Source organism: Vicia villosa, linkage group LG7, assembly GCF_029867415.1.
Source record: "Vicia villosa cultivar HV-30 ecotype Madison, WI linkage group LG7, Vvil1.0, whole genome shotgun sequence".
NCBI classification, from domain to species: domain Eukaryota; kingdom Viridiplantae; phylum Streptophyta; class Magnoliopsida; order Fabales; family Fabaceae; genus Vicia; species Vicia villosa.
This window is the reverse complement of record NC_081186.1, coordinates 82,962,839-82,981,980: the sequence shown is the minus strand read 5'-3', so window position 1 is coordinate 82,981,980 and position 19,142 is coordinate 82,962,839. Positions and strand designations below refer to the sequence as shown.

Here is a 19,142-nt window from a genome sequence, read left to right as displayed (position 1 = left end):
ATCCAACATACTTAGATACTCAAAACCTGCGGCTGAGTCTACCAGCATTTCTGCTACAGGCATGGGATATTCGTCTTTAGGAGTGGCTGCATTAAGATCACGAAAGTCTATGCATACTCGTAAAGAGCCATTCTTTTTAATTACAGGTACTATATTGGCAATCCATTCGACATACCTTGTAGTTTGGATAAACTTGCAACGTAAAAGCCTTTCGACCTCTGCTTTAATCTTCGAATGGATCTCTGGCGCGAATCTTCTAGGAGTTTGCTTCACAGGTTTCTTCCCTTCTTTTATTGGAAGCTTCAATTCGACTAGATCCCTTCCTAGACCAGGCATCTCATCATAATCCCAAGCAAAGCAATCTCTATTTTCTTTCAGCATTTTGATGACCGTTGCTTTTAGTTCTGGCTCTAATTTCGCGCTGATATATGTTATCCTTTTTTGATCCCTGTCTCCGAGGTTTACTTCTTCGAGTGGATCTTGGGCTAACATCTTTATATTAGAAGCCATTGGGTCTTTTTCGAACCCTAAAGGTTCTTCGTCGTATATTGCATCTAATCTTTGGTTTGATCCTTCGTCCATAATCTCTTCGTCTAGGATCGTATCTTTGGAGCGTTCGAAATCTGTATGCACCTCCAATTCTGCTATCTCTTCTTTGATTTGGATGGTATCTACCTTTACATCTGCTAATTCGGCCTCGAGAGCCGCCTTCTGTTTGTTCTCGGCCACGTAGGCCGAAATCTTTTCGAAGAATGAAGACTCAGACATGATTAATGTCATCGTCCCAGCCTGTTGGCCGTATTGCTGCATGATCTTCTAAAGGTGCTGTATCCGTTGGACCATCCATGATCTCTCTATCCCATTGGAATCCGTTTGGGTGCAAAGTAAGATAATACAATGCATTCTTATTTGGGGTGTACATCTCTTCTGCAGTATGACAAGGTCCTATATTTGCCAGATTCCTATCGAAGTTGGATTTATTTACCTGGTTAACTTCAGCCATATAGTAACTCTGATCACCTTCGATGTTTTCTACTATGCCATCTTCTCTCCAGATTGTCACCCTTTGATGCATTGTTGAGGGTACAGCTGCTACCCCATGAATCCATTCCCTTCCGAGCAACAGGTTATAGTTTGCTTTTGCTGGTATAACCATGAACATAGTGGGTCTGGTAACTGAGCCTACTGTCAAATTGACTTGAACAACTCCCAGTGTTTGTCCTATCTTACCCTCATAGTTAGACAGGACCATGTTATGTGGTCTTATGTCCGTATCGAACATGCCAATTCTTTTTATCATATACTGGGGCATCAAATTTACTGCTGCTCCCCCATCAACTAGGACTTTATTGATGCCAACATTCTCAATCTTAGCCCTAATATAGAGTGGTTTCAAATGATTTCTCATACCCTCATCAGGCCTCTCGAAGAAAGCATTCTGCTCTTCGACTGCACCATTATTTAGCACATAGTAACACACAGGTCTGTGTTTTGTCATTTCTTCGATATCAGCCTCCTCACAGTCTTCTACCTCAGTTTCCTGGTTAAACTCGTGAGGGAGTACGGACACAACATTGCAATTTAAATTTATAGACGAGACTCCATCAGAATCAAAATCATTTGTCATTCTGTCCTCTTCGTTCCAGGAATTTGACCGCATCTTATCTTCTTCATCCAAAAGCTTTTCAGCTTCGAACAATGCACGTTCCACCGGAGGTTTGTTTGACTTTGCTCCCTGGTATGGGACTTGGTTGCTGCTAGTTTCTCCAGTTTCTCTTGGTCTATATTCCTTCTGGGCCCTTTTCATCCTCTGGTGCCTCCTCCATTGGGACCGAGACATAGGGTTTTTTCCCTTATAGTTCTCCAATCGATATGTCTCTCGATTTGGCCTTTGAAATTGTCTCCTATATGCCATTGCGGTTCTTCCTCCTTGGTCCCAACTACGCCGTTTGTTGGTTCTTGCATCGGCTTGTACCCATCTATCCCTAGGTGGATCTGCAGGGATTTTGAACGTTACCCTTCGAACTCTAGGGTGTGGACTATCTGGTCTCTTCGTTGGGGTCCATACATCGAAACCATACAAGTCAGGACGTAGCCCCTGAGTTTCTTGATTCATGGAGCAGTGCACACGTTCAAATGATCTTGCTAGCATCTCATCATAGGCTGCCCCACATCTGGGGCAGAGTGCAACTTCAGAGTTCCCTTTGTGGCATCTGATCAAAAATCCTAATAAGCTTTCATCCATCCTTGGGTACACTTGTAGTAAAGGATTTGATTCTCTCCCTGGGTGTTCCCATCTTTCACGTCGAGCCTTTTCGAAATTGGCTTCGATTCTTCGATTCAGCATGATCGAACACCTTGGGCACATCCATTGTTTTCCACCATTTCTCTCATGGCAATTCCATAGGTAGTCTTTGAGGCTTTCAGCTCTTATAGGAACTTTAATACCCCCATTCTGCCTTGTCAGCCGTGTCTCTAGTTCGCCAAACTCAGATGTTGGGTGTCTGGCGCTAACCATGTTGACCACCGCTGGAGCAACTTCAGAGATTTGGATTTTCTGGAGTTTTATCCTGAGGTCTTCAGTGGCCTCATTGCTCTCTTCTTTTGGTGCTTCAGTCATCTCTGTTTGGGAAGCTTCTTCAATCTCAGTATTGAAGATTATTTCATCATTTAGGCTTTCAGTAGCCTGCTTTCCGTTGAGCATTGCCTTAGTTTCCGCCACTTCGATCTCCGATACTTCCACCATGTTGATATCTTCTACCTCACAGAGGCTAGCATCAGCAATGTTTAGGGGATTGGTATCGACCCTCATGTGACTCTTGGTCTTGTCAGCAAATTTCAACCTTCCATCATTGATAGCATTTTGAATTAGATCCCTGAAAAGAAAACATTGTGAAGTTTTATGGCCTAAAAACCCATGATATTTACAGAAACCTCTTTTCTTCCGTTGTTCCAACGGAGGAATTTTGGAATTAGGAGGTAGTATCATTTGGCCATCTTTCACTAATAGATCAAATATTTCATCACACTTAGTAATATCAAATGTATAAGTTTTCTTAGGAAACCTATCATTCTTATCATTTTCTACAGGGTTCTTTCCATTTGCAGGATTTAATAGTTTGCAGGCATAAGGTGGTGCCTCTTTTAATTCTGCTAAGTCTATTTCGACTTCCTCCAGGCTATATGAGTCATTGCAAGACTCATCATCAGCGTCTTCGGCTTCGACGTACGCTATCCTTTCCTTCTTATGACTTTTGTTAGCCCTAGCCTTTTCTGCTTTCAAGCGTTCGACCTGTCGAACTCTATCTGCCAACTGGGCCATGTCCCTAAGGTATTGGGTATCTAATTTCTTTCTTATTGAGTAATCTAGACCACCTGCAGCCATTTCGACAAGTTCGTGCTCAGGAACTGTCGTAAAGCACCTAGATTTCAACAGACGGAACCTATTCAAATAATCATCAATAGTCTCCGTGAATTTCCTCTTAACACTGGCCAATTCCTTCAAACTTATCTTAGTTTGACCCATGTAAAATTGCTCATGGAACAATCTTTCTAGGTATGCCCACGCATCTATCGAATTGGGTGGCAAAGTAGTAAACCAGATAAAGGCATTCTTTGTCAGCGAACTAGGGAAATACTTGATCCTCAAGTCCTCGTTTCCTGCCAAGTCCCCTGCTTCTGTTAGATACCTAGCAATGTGTTCCACTGTCGATTCGTTAGTTTCGCCTGAAAATTTTGTAAATTTGGGTACCTTAGTGCCCCTAGGTAATTCTGTCTGCATAATATAGTCTGATATAGGGGATGTATAATTTGGACGTCTGAGTCCAGTACTTAGGCCATTATTGGCCATCGCCCTTTCTATCATAGCAGTCAAGTTATTCTCTGTGGCCAGATTTTCCCTTCTGACTCTTTGAACAACCCCATCTGGATGTTCATTTCTACCTACAACTCTTACTCTGGGTTGTTCTTCCTCCGTTTCTTGTCGAACGGGGACGGTTCTTTGACTTGAAGTCTCTAAATTAATTACTGGAATTTCTTCCGTCCAATTCGTCCTCCGCAAGGAGTTTATATCTCGGATGGTTGGTCTCGATGATGGGCCCTCATCTTGTATACGTTCTAAAACGGGCATTCCCTCTTGGTATGCGGGCTGTTTATCTTTCCTTTTTGGTTGTGTTACACCCATGAACTCCGCCATCCGATTCATTTGAGATGACATCTTTTGGAAAGTTTCTACATTTTCCCTATTTGTGCAAGTAATGTTTGTCAACAATGGGGTAAAGATTGAAGTCAATTCTTTGGCTAAAGCCCCTAGCATATCATGGTTGCTTGCATCCATTTCTTGTCGAAATGCTGCTTGGCTGTTTGTGGTATAATGAGGCACCTGGGTAGAAAAACCAACGTTGTGTGTACTTCGACTCGCAGATCCCACATTTGGTGAAAATGTCGCATTATTAGTTGGGACATAAGTAGGTCCGGCCCCTCGTACGCCTGATCCAAAAGGAAATGGCATCCCGTATGGAGGATTTGGCCTCCATTCGAAAGTTGAATTCGTGCCTTGACTAGACAAGTTATTCGCAGCATTTGTTGAGGGAAACGGTAATACTTCCTCTGCACTCGTGGTCGAAGGTGCAGTTGTTGACACTGAAACTGGCAAAGTCCCTGAAAGTCCTGTATTATTTTCAGGCACCGACTGGGAATTATCTGCAGGTCTCGATCCATTTGGACCCGTTGTATCCCTTGTTCCTTGAGTGGAATTCGAATTTGCCGCTCCTGATCCTGTGCCTTGTGAGGGATCTTGATCACCCCCTGCACTGGCTGTAACAGCCATTTTCTTGTTGTACCTTCGTTTGGGAACCGGTTGTCTAGACAAAACAAAGCAATTGATTAAAACAATCCGTTCGACACTGTCCCACTGGGCGTGCCAATTTGTTTACGGTGATTTCCGGTAAACAACCGCTAGTCCTCCAAACTATAATAAATATGATTTGGTTACTCGCAGGATCGACTAGATTGATCCTAGGACACATAGTCAATTAGATTGTTATCAATATTCTTTAGAACCATGTTCATGATTCGTTGTCTTCGACAAATGTTATTCGATTGAAAACATACACTTTTAGTGATGACTTGATTATATGTGATTATGACTTTAAAATGTAAACAACGCAGATAACGTAACATGCAATTCTGTTTAAATGTAAAGAATCTTAAAACATAAAACTGTTAAAGATCTTGAAAGTAAATAACATGAAAGTAAATAACATGAAAGTAAATAACATGAAAGTAAATAACATGAAAGTAAAGATACAGTAATGTAAATGACAAGAAGTAAATAGAATGCAAGAATTTAAAGATATTCGAAAACGAAAAGCAATAAAAGATAATACTCATGTATTAAGATGGTGGTGTCATACGTACATTTTCTCAGCGAACTCGTTCTCGTTAACGCTTGATACTTGAGTAAATATGTGAGTGATTTGTACAAAATGAACACACGGAATTCTATCATAAAAAACTCCTATTTATACTAGTTTCGACCATAACGGCCCTACGCTAATCCGCTGCCACGTTTCTCATAAGAACTTCCAGCGATGACATCTGTGAATAAGCAGTTACGCAACTATCTTCGAATTTCAAATCTTCCCGCCTGAGTCCATCTTCGACGCGTGGCAGTATGTTAATAAACACTTACTAACAAACACGCTAAATAATAATACTTAAGCAATTTATAAATTTTGTCTAAGTCTTCGAGGATATGTCCTTCCAATAGCTTTCAGTAGCCATCACCTTCATAAAAAACTTAGACGTTTCTTGCTATCGAAACATGGCCATCAGTAGCCATTTTATATTTCTCAGAGATGGTCATCAGTAACCACCTTGCCTTCGATCATACACTCCTTCGAAGCACATATATTTGTTCAACGAAATCTTCAGCTAACACGCTGCCGCTAAAGAATCTAGATTTCCTTCGACTTCTACTCAAGGAGGGAACGATCAAGTTCTCGCGACTTCTCCATCCTTTCCTTCGCCAAAAATCTTGTCCAAACTAGGAAATATCATGGAGTGTGTCAACCTCCTTCATTCGTTGGAGCTGCAACACAATTTCACCAATGTGAGCCTTTGTTCAGACGACTACTGTTGACAAAATGGTTGGACAGTAAACGCTTTCCGATCTTCAATTGTTGCAAGCTATTCTTGGTGCACAGGTGTCATACCCCAAATTTGACCCACTAAGACTTGTCCCTTCTTATTGGCACATCATTTAAAATACGTATGTATTAAAATATATATATGTATATAAGTGTGACAAAAATTATAAAATGGGGGTGTGCCTTAAATTAAAGTGTGTATTAAATTGGGCTTATTATTCATAAAACATGAGGTCCGATTTCAAAATTCAAAATTATTTTTAAAATTGAATTTTATAAACTTCCTTGGTTTATTTACAATATTTTGGATTTTTGTAATTATTTGTTTAAAAATATAATAATTCACTTGTAAATTATTTATATTTTTAAACAAATATGTGCTCGGCTTTCATATGCTTTCAATTGGGTTTTTATTTCAAATAAATAACATAGCACAATTGGTAAGGAATAAGGCTTGCAACTAAGAAGTAATAGGTTCGAATCCCATAAGTGACATTTTCACAATGGCAAACGTACAAATTTTCTAACACACATTTTTCACTTTATTTTCCTACGCTTTTTCTAAGTTTTTCTTCCCTCTCTAGAAGGTTTGTCGTAGGGTTCAATGTCTTGAACGAACCCTAATGTGTCGTTGCATTTTCACAATGGAAAATTTTGGACTTTTGGATATGAGTTATTTCCTTTTATGGATTTTTAACCTAATTTCCATCTCTATAAAAAGGGGCTTTGGCAACCCTAAAAAGTGACCTTTTTCCACTTTGACGTACAAATTTTCTAACACACATTTTTCACTTTATTTTCCTACGCTTTTTCTAAGTTTTTCTTCCCTCTCTAGAAGGTTTGTCGTAAGGTTCAATGTCTTGAACGAACCCTAATGTGTTGTTGCATTTTCACAATGGCAAATTTTGGACTTTTGGATATGAGTTATTTCCTTTTATGGATTTTTAACCTAATTTCCATCTCTATAAAAAGGGGCTTTGGCAACCCTAAAAAGTGACCTTTTTCCACTTTGACGTACAAATTTTCTAACACACATTTTTCACTTTATTTTCCTACGCTTTTTCTAAGTTTTTCTTCCCTCTCTAGAAGGTTTGTCGTAAGGTTCAATGTCTTGAACGAACCCTAATGTGTTGTTGCATTTTCACAATGGCAAATTTTGGACTTTTGGATATGAGTTATTTCCTTTTATGGATTTTTAACCTAATTTCCATATCTATAAAAAGGGGCCTTGGCAACCCTAAAAAGGGACATTTTTCCACTTTGACGTACAAATTTTCTAACACACATTTTTCACTTTATTTTCCTACGCTTTTTTTAAGTTTTTCTTCCCTCTCTAGATGGTTTGTCGTATGGTTCAATGTCTTGAACGAACCCTAATTCGTTGTCGGTTAACAGACAACGACCGACAAACCTTTTCTTTTTATCATATTCAAATCTCTCACCTCAAACTCAAAAACAAACTTTTGGCCAATGATTACCTATGAGGCCTCCCCCTATTTTTAAACCTTTTTTAAAACTTTTGGCCAATGAATTCTACGAGGCCTGTGTTTTTAAATATTTGTTTTGGCCAATGATTTAAAATAAGGCCTCTCTTTTAAAAAAACTTGTTTTGGCCAATGATGATACATTGAGGTCCTTTATGTTTTATTTTTGCTATACACGACTTTTGGCCTTTGGCCATTGTTGTCTCGATCTGACAATGACCCTATCTTATTTTTTGTTATTCACGGTTTTGTGGCCTTTGGTTATTATTGTCTCGATCTGACAATGACCCTATCAAAACCTCCGAGGTTTTACCTTTTTGGCCAAAAGGCCTATTATTTTTTTAAATCTATTAGTTAACAATTGTCAAAATTTTTTTATAAAACCAATTGTCAAAATCTTTTTTATAAAACTTAAAGGCTAAATGGGTCCCCTTGAGTATAAGGGAGGCAAAGGGTGCCTAACACCTTCCCTTTGCCTAATTTACCTACTTACCCAAAATCTCTCTTTTTAAGGTTTCCCACTTGCCCATGAAACAAATAGTGGGTGGTGACTCGTTTGAACGTAAATTTTTAAGGCAGGTTGCTACGAGAGGGAGCTAATGACCAACTGAATAATGTTTATCAAATGGTGGAGAAACAAATCTCTCAGACCATAGCAGAGAAACTATTTCAGATAGAAGAAATTTTGCACAATGCCAATCTGAAGAACAACTTTGTGCAAGTGGCGGCTTTCCACAAGAAAGTTTGCCATGTTAACTTCATTAGAAATATGCATATTAGAAATTACTTTAATTAAAATTATGTCCAACTAAATAGGTTAGAGTACGTATGTGAGGACCGTCGTTTCGATGAGACTTGGTAATTGTGTTGGCTTAACTATTATTATTAAATTATGTTTTGGTTTTAGTTTTTAGGGTTAAGTACCATATGAGCGTGTTTTGATTTACCCTCTTAAAAAAAATTCGCAGCCCTCATCAAGATTCTAACATAATCAGCATACGTGGCTGCCACGTGTCATTTTTATTAACTTTTAATTTTTGGAAATTCGTATTTTTTTTTAAAACTTTTTTTAGTCAATTTTTATGGGTGATTTTAAATGCCACATTGACATGCCATTTATTATTATTTTAAAATTTGAAAAATTAATGATTCAATTTTAGAGATTTGAACTCATGTCCTCTATATTAAAGAGAAAGGCGTTACCACAAACTAAACAACTTTTGTTGTTTAGTTTTTGAATTGAAAGTATAAATTATATATTGCATTCTAAATTTCATAAACTATCTTATAATATTCTATTGTGTTAAATAAGTTTTTGATTCCTCTAAATATAGTGATTTTCAACTTTAGTCTCTTTAAACATTTCCTTCAAAGAATGGTCCTCCTAAAAATTTTAATTTTAACTTTTGGTCCATACTGCAATTTAGCGACGGTTTTTACAATTGAGCGACGGTTTTAACGATAATTTTAACGACGATTTTTTATTTAACGACAGAATTAGAGACCATGAATAGGAGGTGCTAGGTTTAACAGATGGGGCTGACAAGTAAAATTCTCTCGATTATGGTGTTTTCAAAAAGAAGGCCGAGATCATTGGCTTGGAACTCAACAACTAGCAGTTAAAGGCACAAAATTGTTGAAGAAAATGAATCATGATGGAGAAATAATCTACTATAGAAATATACATCAACAACTTGCATTCCCTGACTACTGGTTCTTTGTTTATACATCGTCATGACAAATATCAAGAGTAAGTAGAACTAAATTAAACTAAAATTTGAATATAATTACCCTTCATTTGATATGATTAAGACTACCCAGATTATCAGGAATGGACATTACCATAAATGTTATTGCAACATCAACTTCAACTGTTGTTTCAAATGAGGAGGAATACTTGATGGCCAAAACACCATAAAGTCCAACCTTGTAAATTGCTTCTGCAATCATTTCCAACCTAAATAGTAGCAACATCTTTTACAATATTAAAACTCTTTGATGGTTTTGAGATAATGTTTGTTGCAAAGAACAAAGTGGAACTTGTTAGTTTTGAGATAATGCAATTAGCTTTGAGTTTTTGATTGCTACTAGTATTAAAAATTATTTAAAAAAATGACAGCTGAATAATTAAATTAAAGTAGGCTAGTAGCAAACAAGCATTCTCACCCCATGTACACATATAAGAGCAATGCAGAACATCATTTACAGCTCGGAGAGTCCATATGGCATCGATAGAAATATGAAAATATCATACTGCTATTTAGCCAATGCTTGGAGGATCCATCTCAGCAACAGAAATCTGATTTCTCAAAATCAGCAACCTATTTATCAGACACGACACTGACCAGCAAACTCTTATTTATTGCAATCTAATATGTAAGTGTCCTAATGGGGCAAACAAATACTACACAACAAACATACATTATATGAGTTAGAAAATCATCAATAAAACTGTAGTAAATGATCTCATCATTTCAATACTAAAATTTCAACACAATTAGCATATATGTTCATCTAGTTATCTACATGACAATTTTTTAACAAACTTCGTAACTATTTTTGTGCGACAAATTTGACAGTATCTTCAAATTCATTGCACATCTCACAACTCACAAGCATCAGCACGCTTAATAACAGAATCAAACCAAATAATAGTATTGAACCAGGCCTAACTATTTTGGTGCTGCAGATGTGAATACCAGTTCACTTTGTTCCAGAGGAGTTCAAAACACTACGGTTATCAGATGACACTTTATCTGACACCACCATTGAATTGTTCTCAAATGAACCTATCTTTCAAAGAGTTGGAAGAAGTGGATCCAGAAAAATGATTTTGCCTGACTCCCAGCATGCCATCCAAATTCAAGGGAAACTGTTGATGTAGTAGAGGTATGCTAACATCAGGTTTAACCTGCCACGGACTTACACGCTTTAGATTCTTCGAGACATTGGGTTCATCCCATTCAACCTATAATAATGACATGAAAATAGTAATAATTCAATACCAATCATTTCAAATATGTGATCCATTATACTTTATACCTACAAGTCAAATTTCTTATCAATTAATAGTCTGAGAATCAAAATCAAAATTCTACTTAGCATCAATAATCTTTACAGTGAGAATTGTTTAAAAGGTTCTTAAAACACGAGATACTTAAAAAAAAAACTCACAAAGAAAATGTAACATGCAAAATTCATTGTGATATATAAAGTACACATGTATGTAAAGTAAAAAAGAAGAACGCACATCTTTACTTGTAGCATGCGCCATGGATGAGTTGAAGGATGGGAGATTGCAGAAATTGTCCCATGAAAAATTGAGCCTCCCTTAACTTTGTGTGTAACTCTCATTCCAGTATTCCAATTAACCTTTATGGCTTTCTCCACAACTTTATCTTCCACCACAAAATCAAAACCATCAACCGTCGGATAACACATGACTTCAAATGGTGTATTCGTCTTAGCCAATTCTACCGCATTGATAACTGTCTTTTCAGTTATTTTACTAGCAGCTGCAGACATATTATGGCGGCGGATTCCAACAAATATCTTTCCAGCCGAGTTTTTAATGAAAACAAGGGTATCCCTGCCGACAAGATGCTTCTTCTTAACAAATGCACTCCAGCCGGTGGTGAATAGGTGTCGCTTGGGATTCCAGCCATGAACGTGGCGAATGGTCCACACAACACCGCAAACATCAGTGACAGAAAGTTCTTGAGATGACGATGGAGTTGTCAAGTCAAGCGGGGGAAAGATTGAGTTAGCGCAGGCCCGAGGTACATAGAATCCACTACCATTGTTAGCATCAGATTTAGATATAGTCTTTGCATATGAAACGACACGATCACCATTGTCTTCTTGATTGCTAGCCTCAACAGGAACAACAGTTGCGTCAATGACGGGAGTGAGGAGTAGTTTTGCAAAGATTTGACCAGTTTCAAGATCTGCAAGGAGATCAATAGAGGAGACAGTGCAGAGAATGAATGGGCGGAGGAGGGAGAGTGTTTGAATGTTAGGGGTAATAGGAGAGTGTTGTAAATGACCAAGAGGAAAATAATAAACTCTAGAATGGAGTTTAGGAACAGTGAAAGAATCTCCTGCACATTCTTGCCATATTCTTGGATCTACATTGCAGAATTGTTGTTGTTGAGCCATCTCGAAACTTAGGTAGTGAAAGAGCTAAGAGTGTTTTTTGAAGAAGAGCTTAGAGTGAGAGTGAATTATTATATAGAAGAGAGCGCCAATTGTTAGAATCCCATTTGTGCATAGTTTGTATATATGTTTTGTGGTATTTCTGAAACTCTTGTGCCAAATTTGATTACTTTTTGATATAATAGTATGTAAATAAATAACTTTATGTTTATTTTCTAAATTAAGTTAGTTTATTAACTCTTGTTATGTTTTCTTTAGGTTTTAACAATTTTTGGACAAGATGGAATGAGAAGAATGATCAAAACAAGCTTGCAATGAGGATGGAATGCAAAAAGAAGAATTTTTGTGCAAGGAGGTCCGCTCAGCGGAGTCCAAGCGGACCCAGGCAGGGATGCAGCAGTTTTTTTTCATCAGCAAGTCCGCTCAGCGGAGCTGAAGCGGACGTGGGCAGTGAAGAGCAGAAAATTTACCTCCGCTCAGCGGACCCTCTCCGCTCAGCGGACCTTGAAGACAAAACAGATATTTTTACTGCTCCGCTCAGCGGACCCCCTCCGCTCAGCGGACCTACTTTTTCAACTTTTGTTCTTAGCCACATAAAATTGATGATTAAGCATGGTTAGCTTTGTTCTTATCATAACACACATTTGGAGAGAAAGTTAGGGGAAGAGAAGAAGAGAAAAACCATTTTTAAGAAGAAAATCAAGATTTCCAAACATCTTTCTTTGATCTTCTTGAGTTTGATGTCACTAAATCTTGGTTTGTTGCTTGTTGTTGAAGCTTCCATGGATATGGAGGGCTAAGTTTCATCTTGTGTCAAGATTAGAGGTAGTTAGTTTGTAAATATGTACTTTCTTTGATCTATTATGTATGAACTTGGTTAATGATTAATACATGGTGAATATCTTGTTATTTATGTTTCATTTGTTGTTTTGGATCACTATTGAGAGATATGTTTCAAAGCTAGACCTAAAAGATATTCATCTATCAATAAACAAACTCTAGAGATAGATTTGTGAGTTGATATTCACAAGTATCAAGCTTTTAAGATTATCATGTTGATTGTCGGCATGAGAGATCATCTGACGGTGAATAGGATAATAATCACGATATTGCTTTAGAGATAAACAGTATCGAGAGGATACGTGATTGTATTAATCATGAATAGGTTCATATATATAATCTTTAGAGTACATATGAAGCAAACTAATGAACACTAATCTTGACACAGTTTTACCAAATCGTTTTTAAACCCGAATTTATTGTCTTTAATTTCTTTTAATGCTATTTATCTTTCATGATACTAAACACATCCAGAGCCTTAACTCAAAATACACTAAGCTGTAGAACGGCGATAATATCGCATCAATCCCTGAGGAGACGATACTAAAAATACTTATCCTATACTTTCTAACACCAATAAGATTCTATATCACAGTTTTGGAAACCAAGTTGAACTGAACAATTGGGTGTGAGAAGTTTGTTTCTGTATGATATAGTAGCCGACTAGCTGTAGAATTAATAGATCAAATGCTTTAAAACTGCCGCATAAGCATATTGTGGAAATTTTTAAATCAAGATAAGGGTTTAACGTTTGTTGAATTTAAAAATGGGTTTAAAATTTCATCCTCATAAATTATAATTGTTTTGGACAACCTATTAGGTCCCAAGAAGCAAAGACTCCTTTAGATCCTCAATCAGATCTGTCGATGATGGCGGTCTCAAAAGCTATTCGCTCTGTCGTCCTATGTTAAGTTGTCATTGCCGCTAAAGAATTTAGATTTCCTCTAACTCCTGCTTAAGGAGAAAACAATCAAGTTCTCGCGACTTTCCAATATGTTCCTTCGCCGAAAATCATGTCCAACTTAAAGAATATCAAGGAGTGTTTCTGTTGGTAGTTGATTAGTTGATAAAAGATAGGTTTAGAGAATTGTTTAGAAAGAAGGCTATGTCTATTTATAGACTCAAGTCACCAACCTCTCAATGGTGGTAAATATTTCTACATTTCTTTAGTTCTTTCTAGAGTATTCATGATATATTAGTATCATGATAGTTCTAAGTATTTATATCTTTTCTATACACTTATAATTCTAGATTTTCCTACCATATTCATACATATTATAGTTCTAGGATATTCTACCATTTTCATACATATTATATTTAAGAATATTCTACAAATTTGAAGCAATTTCAACACTCCTTCTTGATGCAAATTTCTTTAACTCCAAGCATAGCTCGTAGCTCTTCAAAGCTTGATTTAGGTATTGCCTTGGTGAATATGTCTGCAATTTGATCTTTTGTCCTGCATTAGTCGAGTTTGATCTGCTATGATGCATTTGATTCTTTGTTATTGCAATTGCTGATATCTTGTCGTTAATTTTAGTAGGCTCTTGTAGTTTTCCTCCCATGTCTTCAAGTATCCTCTGAAGCCATATAGCTTGACTCGTTGTTTCAGCAGCTAGCAGCTGCCACGTACTCTGCTTCTACTGTGGATTGTGCGACTGTAGCTTGTTTCTTCGACGCCTAAAAGAAAATTCTTGATCCTATAGAGAAGGCATAGCCAGAGGTGTTCTTCATGTCATCTATCGAACCTGCTCAATCACTGTTGGTGAGTAATCTTGTGTTGGTTTCGGTAGTGTACTATATACCGAACTCTTTTGTTTCTTGTAAATACCTTAAAATTCTTTTTCCTGCTCCAAAATGTATCTAACTTGGGCTTTGCGTGAATCTTGATAAAAGACTTATAGCATACATTATGGCCGTGTACCTGTCAAATATAGAAGACTTCCAATTAGATTTTTGTATTTGAATGCATTAAAGAGTAAGATAATTAATTAATTTAATTAAATTTTTTCATAAATACATTTTGAAATTATTCAATACAAATTTTTAAAGAAATTTTTAGACTAAAGGGCTCATTACATTCAAGAATCCCATCGGCCTACAATTACACATTGTGTAGTTTTTGTTTGGATTATAGATAGGGATGTCAACGGGGCAGATATTGTTCGGAGGATGCTTCTCCACTCCCCGCCCCGCCCCCAAATTTAGTCTCCATTCCCATCCCCAATCCCCGCCACGGGGGAATATTTCCCTCCATCCCCATCCCCACAGATCCCCACGGATATCCACGGAGATCGAATCCTAAGAAAATTTCTACACTTTTTGATCAAAACTATGACACTAATAAATAGTAACATATCTTCTTGCTACCGTGCTTCCACTAATTTACTACCACAATACTGATGTCGTCCAGCGCAAGTGGTTGATTATATGTGACAAATCTATAACTTCTAATGACTCTTCATTTTCTAATACATTGGAAAATTATATAATTATATAATATATAAAATATATAAATTAACATATATCTTCGGAGTCGGGGAATCCACGGGGACGGAGGATACTTTCCCAATCCCCGCCCCAAAGTGTTATCGGGGGAACTTTTCCCTCCATCCCCATCCCCACGGGGAAAAAAATCCCCAACTTCGGATCTCCGCACAGATATTCTCCACAGGGATCCCCATTAACAGATGCAATTGACATCCCTAATTATAGAAAGACTTGAATTCTTTGTGAAAAAGATGCGAGACTATTCTCTTTCTCTTTGTACAATCTAATTGCACAATCATCTTCCTCATCCTTACTCATAGTTTGTATCACTACTGCCACCTATATTATTCTTGTTGGTATAAGTTCTTATATGATTGAGTCATGGTTGAATAACTATAATAAGAAAAGACTTTCGGAGCCGCTAAAGTATCAAACCTAAGACGAAAAAATTAATATAAAAAATCACCGAAATCAATCAAATAAGTCAAAATCAAGTATTATTTTTAAAATTAAACAAAACTATTTTCACAATTTAATCAAACTTATTTTCTGTAATAAAATCAAATAAACTTTCAATTTTCAATAAGTGATCATTTATGTGACTATTTATATCAGATTTTTTCAATATGTTTCCAAATTTTTTATTTGTTACTGATTTGATATTTTGAGAGTGAATATTCAATAATAAAATCAAATAAACTTTCAATTTCCAATAAATGATAACTTATGTGGATTTTTTCAATAAATTTTCAAATATTTGATATCTTACTGATTTGATTCTTTGAGAGTGAATATTTTTAGGCGGCTGTGAGTATAAGTTGAAGGGTGCATAAATAAATTCTGTAGTAGTGGCCATATATATATATATATATATATATATATATATATATATATATATATATATATATATATATATATATATATATATATATAAGACATATAAGAATGACAAACAGCTTTGCAATCTTATAATTGACATTCTTCTTCTACTTGTTCAGAGTTCACACCAATTCCAGTGTTACTGTTTCAGAGGAAGTGGAGATGGAAGAATCGGTGGCAATGAGAGACAATCGGAAGTGTTTCAGGGTTACTGTTTCAGAGGATTGGGAGATGGAAGAATCCCAGGCAATCGGTGCGATGTATAATCGGAAGTGTTTCAGGATTAATGTTTCAGAGGATTGGGAGATGGAAGAATCTGAGGCAATCATTGTGACAAGCAAAAAAGTTAGAAACTATATACCTGATGATGTCTCATTCTGTATTCTCTCTAAATTGCCTTTAAAATCGTTGAAACGATTTGAATGTGCATCCAAGTCATGGTCACTCTTGTTACAAAACTCTTATTTCATCAACTTGTTCAACAACAATAACAATTTGTTGTCTGTTAGTAAGGATTATGATGATACATATTTCATCCTATCATACCTTAAAGATGAATACACAGCTCCCTCTGAGTTTTATTTGCTACCTGGCGGCGTGTTCAAAAATAGGGTCAAAATTGATTGGCCACATCCATATCAAGAGTGTCATGACCCTATTTATATTTTGGGTTCTGTCAGTATTAATGGTATTTTCTGTCTCAGACAAAGCTTCAAAGGACGTCCTGTGCTGTGGAATCCAACTACAGGTGAATCCAAGGTTATTCCTCCGACTCCTCGTAGGTCTGTGCCTGTGCCAACTTCCCTGACCTTTTGGTACGGTCTTCATGGATTTGGCTATGATTCTGTAACAGATGACTATAAAGTGCTTCAATTGAAAAATTATGGTATTTTAAATGACCGATACCAAAGCTGTTGGGAGTTGTATTCTCTTAGAAACAACTCTTGGAAAGAGCTTCATAACTGTATACTAAATCGGCATTACTATACGCTAGATCGGATGATCGGAGTGTATGTGAATGGAGTGTCTCATTGGTGGGCTAGAAGTGAGTCTAAATATGATCTTGAAGAATGTTTGATATCATTTGATTTTACCAATGAGGTTTTCTTTACCACACCAGCTCCCTCCTACTTGGATGTTTCTCCTCTTCCTCTTTCCGTTGAACAAGCCAGGAAAGATATGCACAAATTTCTCGACAAACATTTGGTTCTTTTAAATGAGTCAATTGCCTTGATATCAACTTACATAGAGACAAGTACTTTTCATATATCAGTTTTGGGAGAACTCGGTGTCAAAGAATCATGGACCAAACTCTTTGTTATTAACCACCTACCTTTCATCCACTCTCCCATTGGAGTCGGGATAAAAAACAATCTAGTCTTCTTTAAGAGAACCGATGATAAATTAGCCTGCATTGATTTAAATACTAAGATGATTGAAGAGGATCTTGGTGTTAATCCATGGCATTATGGCTCTCAAATAGGAAAGTACAAGAAGAGCTCTCTGCCTATAGGAGGAAGGAATGTATAGTTAATTGTTTTTTTCTTTTCGTCATGTTTATGACTATGGTTATTGTAATGTTATAACTTGCAAGAAGTATATAAGAAGCACATGATAATTTCTTGTAACCCTGTTTTATCACGCATCATCAAAAGTTATTTAGTTATTGAAATTACCATTCTTTTGAGCCTTATTTAAAAGCACTTGTACTTTGACTATTTAATCACTCCATCTATTTTTCACATAGACTTCATCAATTTTGGTTTTGATCCTATTTATGAAGATCTTTTCATGCGCATCTTATTCTAAAAACTTTTTTTACTACAATATTTATGGTTTTAATAATGATCAAGAACTGTTTTGACATCAGTTTTCTTTTTAAACACATCACTATAATATTTATGGTTTTAGACAACGACTAAGAACCGTTCTTGAAAGATAAAGTTATTTTCAAAACAAAAGATACCGCTGATATAGAAAATATTTATAGTGGGAATTTAAAAATATTGAATGATTTTTAATTGTTAATATTACAAAATATATCCTCTCACTATTTTCATAACTGTACATTTATTTAAAAAATATATATGATAGCTAATTACCTTAATCTTAGTTCAAGTAAAATATTACAATAAATCAATATATTTAGTTTTTTTATTTATTTTGAGACAATGTTTGATTTATTTTCCTGACAAAGTTTATTAAAATATTAATACATTTTTTAATAAAACATCAAACATATTTGTTTTTATAAAACAGTAATTATTGAAAGGAAATAGAATAAAATATATTTAAAAAATCATATCTTTAAATATTAGTTATTATGAATGAATAGATTAGTAGAAAAACTAACTGATGTTGCACTTGAAAAAAGTAATAGCAAGAGAAATAAATAAAAAATAAACCATTTATGTTGGAAGGAGAAAAATGTTATGAAATTAACAAAAACAATATAGAGATGAAGTAGAGAAAGTAAGAGAGAAAATGGTATTCTATTATCTTCTTCCAAAAGTATCATTTACATCATAATGTGGGTCTTATTTATAGGATCCAAGTGAGATGGAAAGTCACATATATTAATGGAATAGGAAGATGAAAAAGAAGAATAAGGATGGACATCCACTTTAATCTTTATTCATAACACTCCCCCTTGGATGTCCATTGAGGATATGCCTCGTTAAAACCTTACTAGAAAAAACCCAGTGGAAAAAATTCTAGTGAAGGAAAAAGAGTACAATATCCTTTGAATGTGAATTGCCTCGTTAAAAACCTTACTAGGAAAACCCAATGGAAAAAAACCATGGTGAAGGAAAAAAGAGTGCAAAACATATGTATTTCTCCCCCTCATACAAACATTTATATGTGTGATTATATTCTTTGTAGTCGTTGCTTAAAATGTCTTCTTCGAAATGACTTCGTGTAGTGCTAATAGTTATGCAGGATTTGATGAAGTTGTTGCCATGAGTTGTTTCATAGATCTCCATGAAATGGTTGTACCATCACATGTAAACAAATAACCTGTTTCTGATCTACTATTGTGAGAATCTGACAAGTAACCAGCATCTCTAAGATAATGAAGTATATGTTTGACTCTGTTCAAATGTCTTCGTGTGGGCGAATAATTGTATCTTGGTAATAGATTGAC

General features: G+C 36.0%; 1 protein-coding gene and 1 pseudogene across 1 annotated transcript; one reads left to right on the top strand and one right to left on the bottom strand.

The window, feature by feature from the left end:
- Nucleotides 1-9,427: 9,427 nt before the first annotated feature.
- LOC131619510 (auxin response factor 17-like) lies at nt 9,428-11,791 on the bottom strand. Its single transcript, XM_058890598.1, has 3 exons — nt 10,892-11,791; nt 10,423-10,601; nt 9,428-9,590 (listed from the first exon to the last, which is right to left on the bottom strand). The coding sequence occupies exons 1-3, from the start codon at nt 11,789-11,791 to the stop codon at nt 9,428-9,430; spliced, it is 1,242 nt and encodes a 413-aa protein (XP_058746581.1).
- A 4,283-nt stretch (nt 11,792-16,074) lies between these two features.
- Nucleotides 16,075-17,624, top strand: LOC131617621 (F-box/kelch-repeat protein At3g06240-like; annotated as a pseudogene).
- The last annotated feature ends 1,518 nt before the right edge of the window (nt 17,625-19,142 follow it).

Coding starts and splice junctions, on each gene's coding strand:
- LOC131619510 (XM_058890598.1), bottom strand. CDS start 11,791: ATGGCTCAACAACAACAATTCTGCAATGTAGATCCAAGAATATGGCAA. Junction 10,602..10,891: donor ATCCATGGCGCATGCTACAA/GTAAAGATGTGC, acceptor TCATTATTATAG/GTTGAATGGGATGAACCCAA. Junction 9,591..10,422: donor TCCAACTCTTTGAAAGATAG/GTTCATTTGAGA, acceptor GCTACTATTTAG/GTTGGAAATGATTGCAGAAG.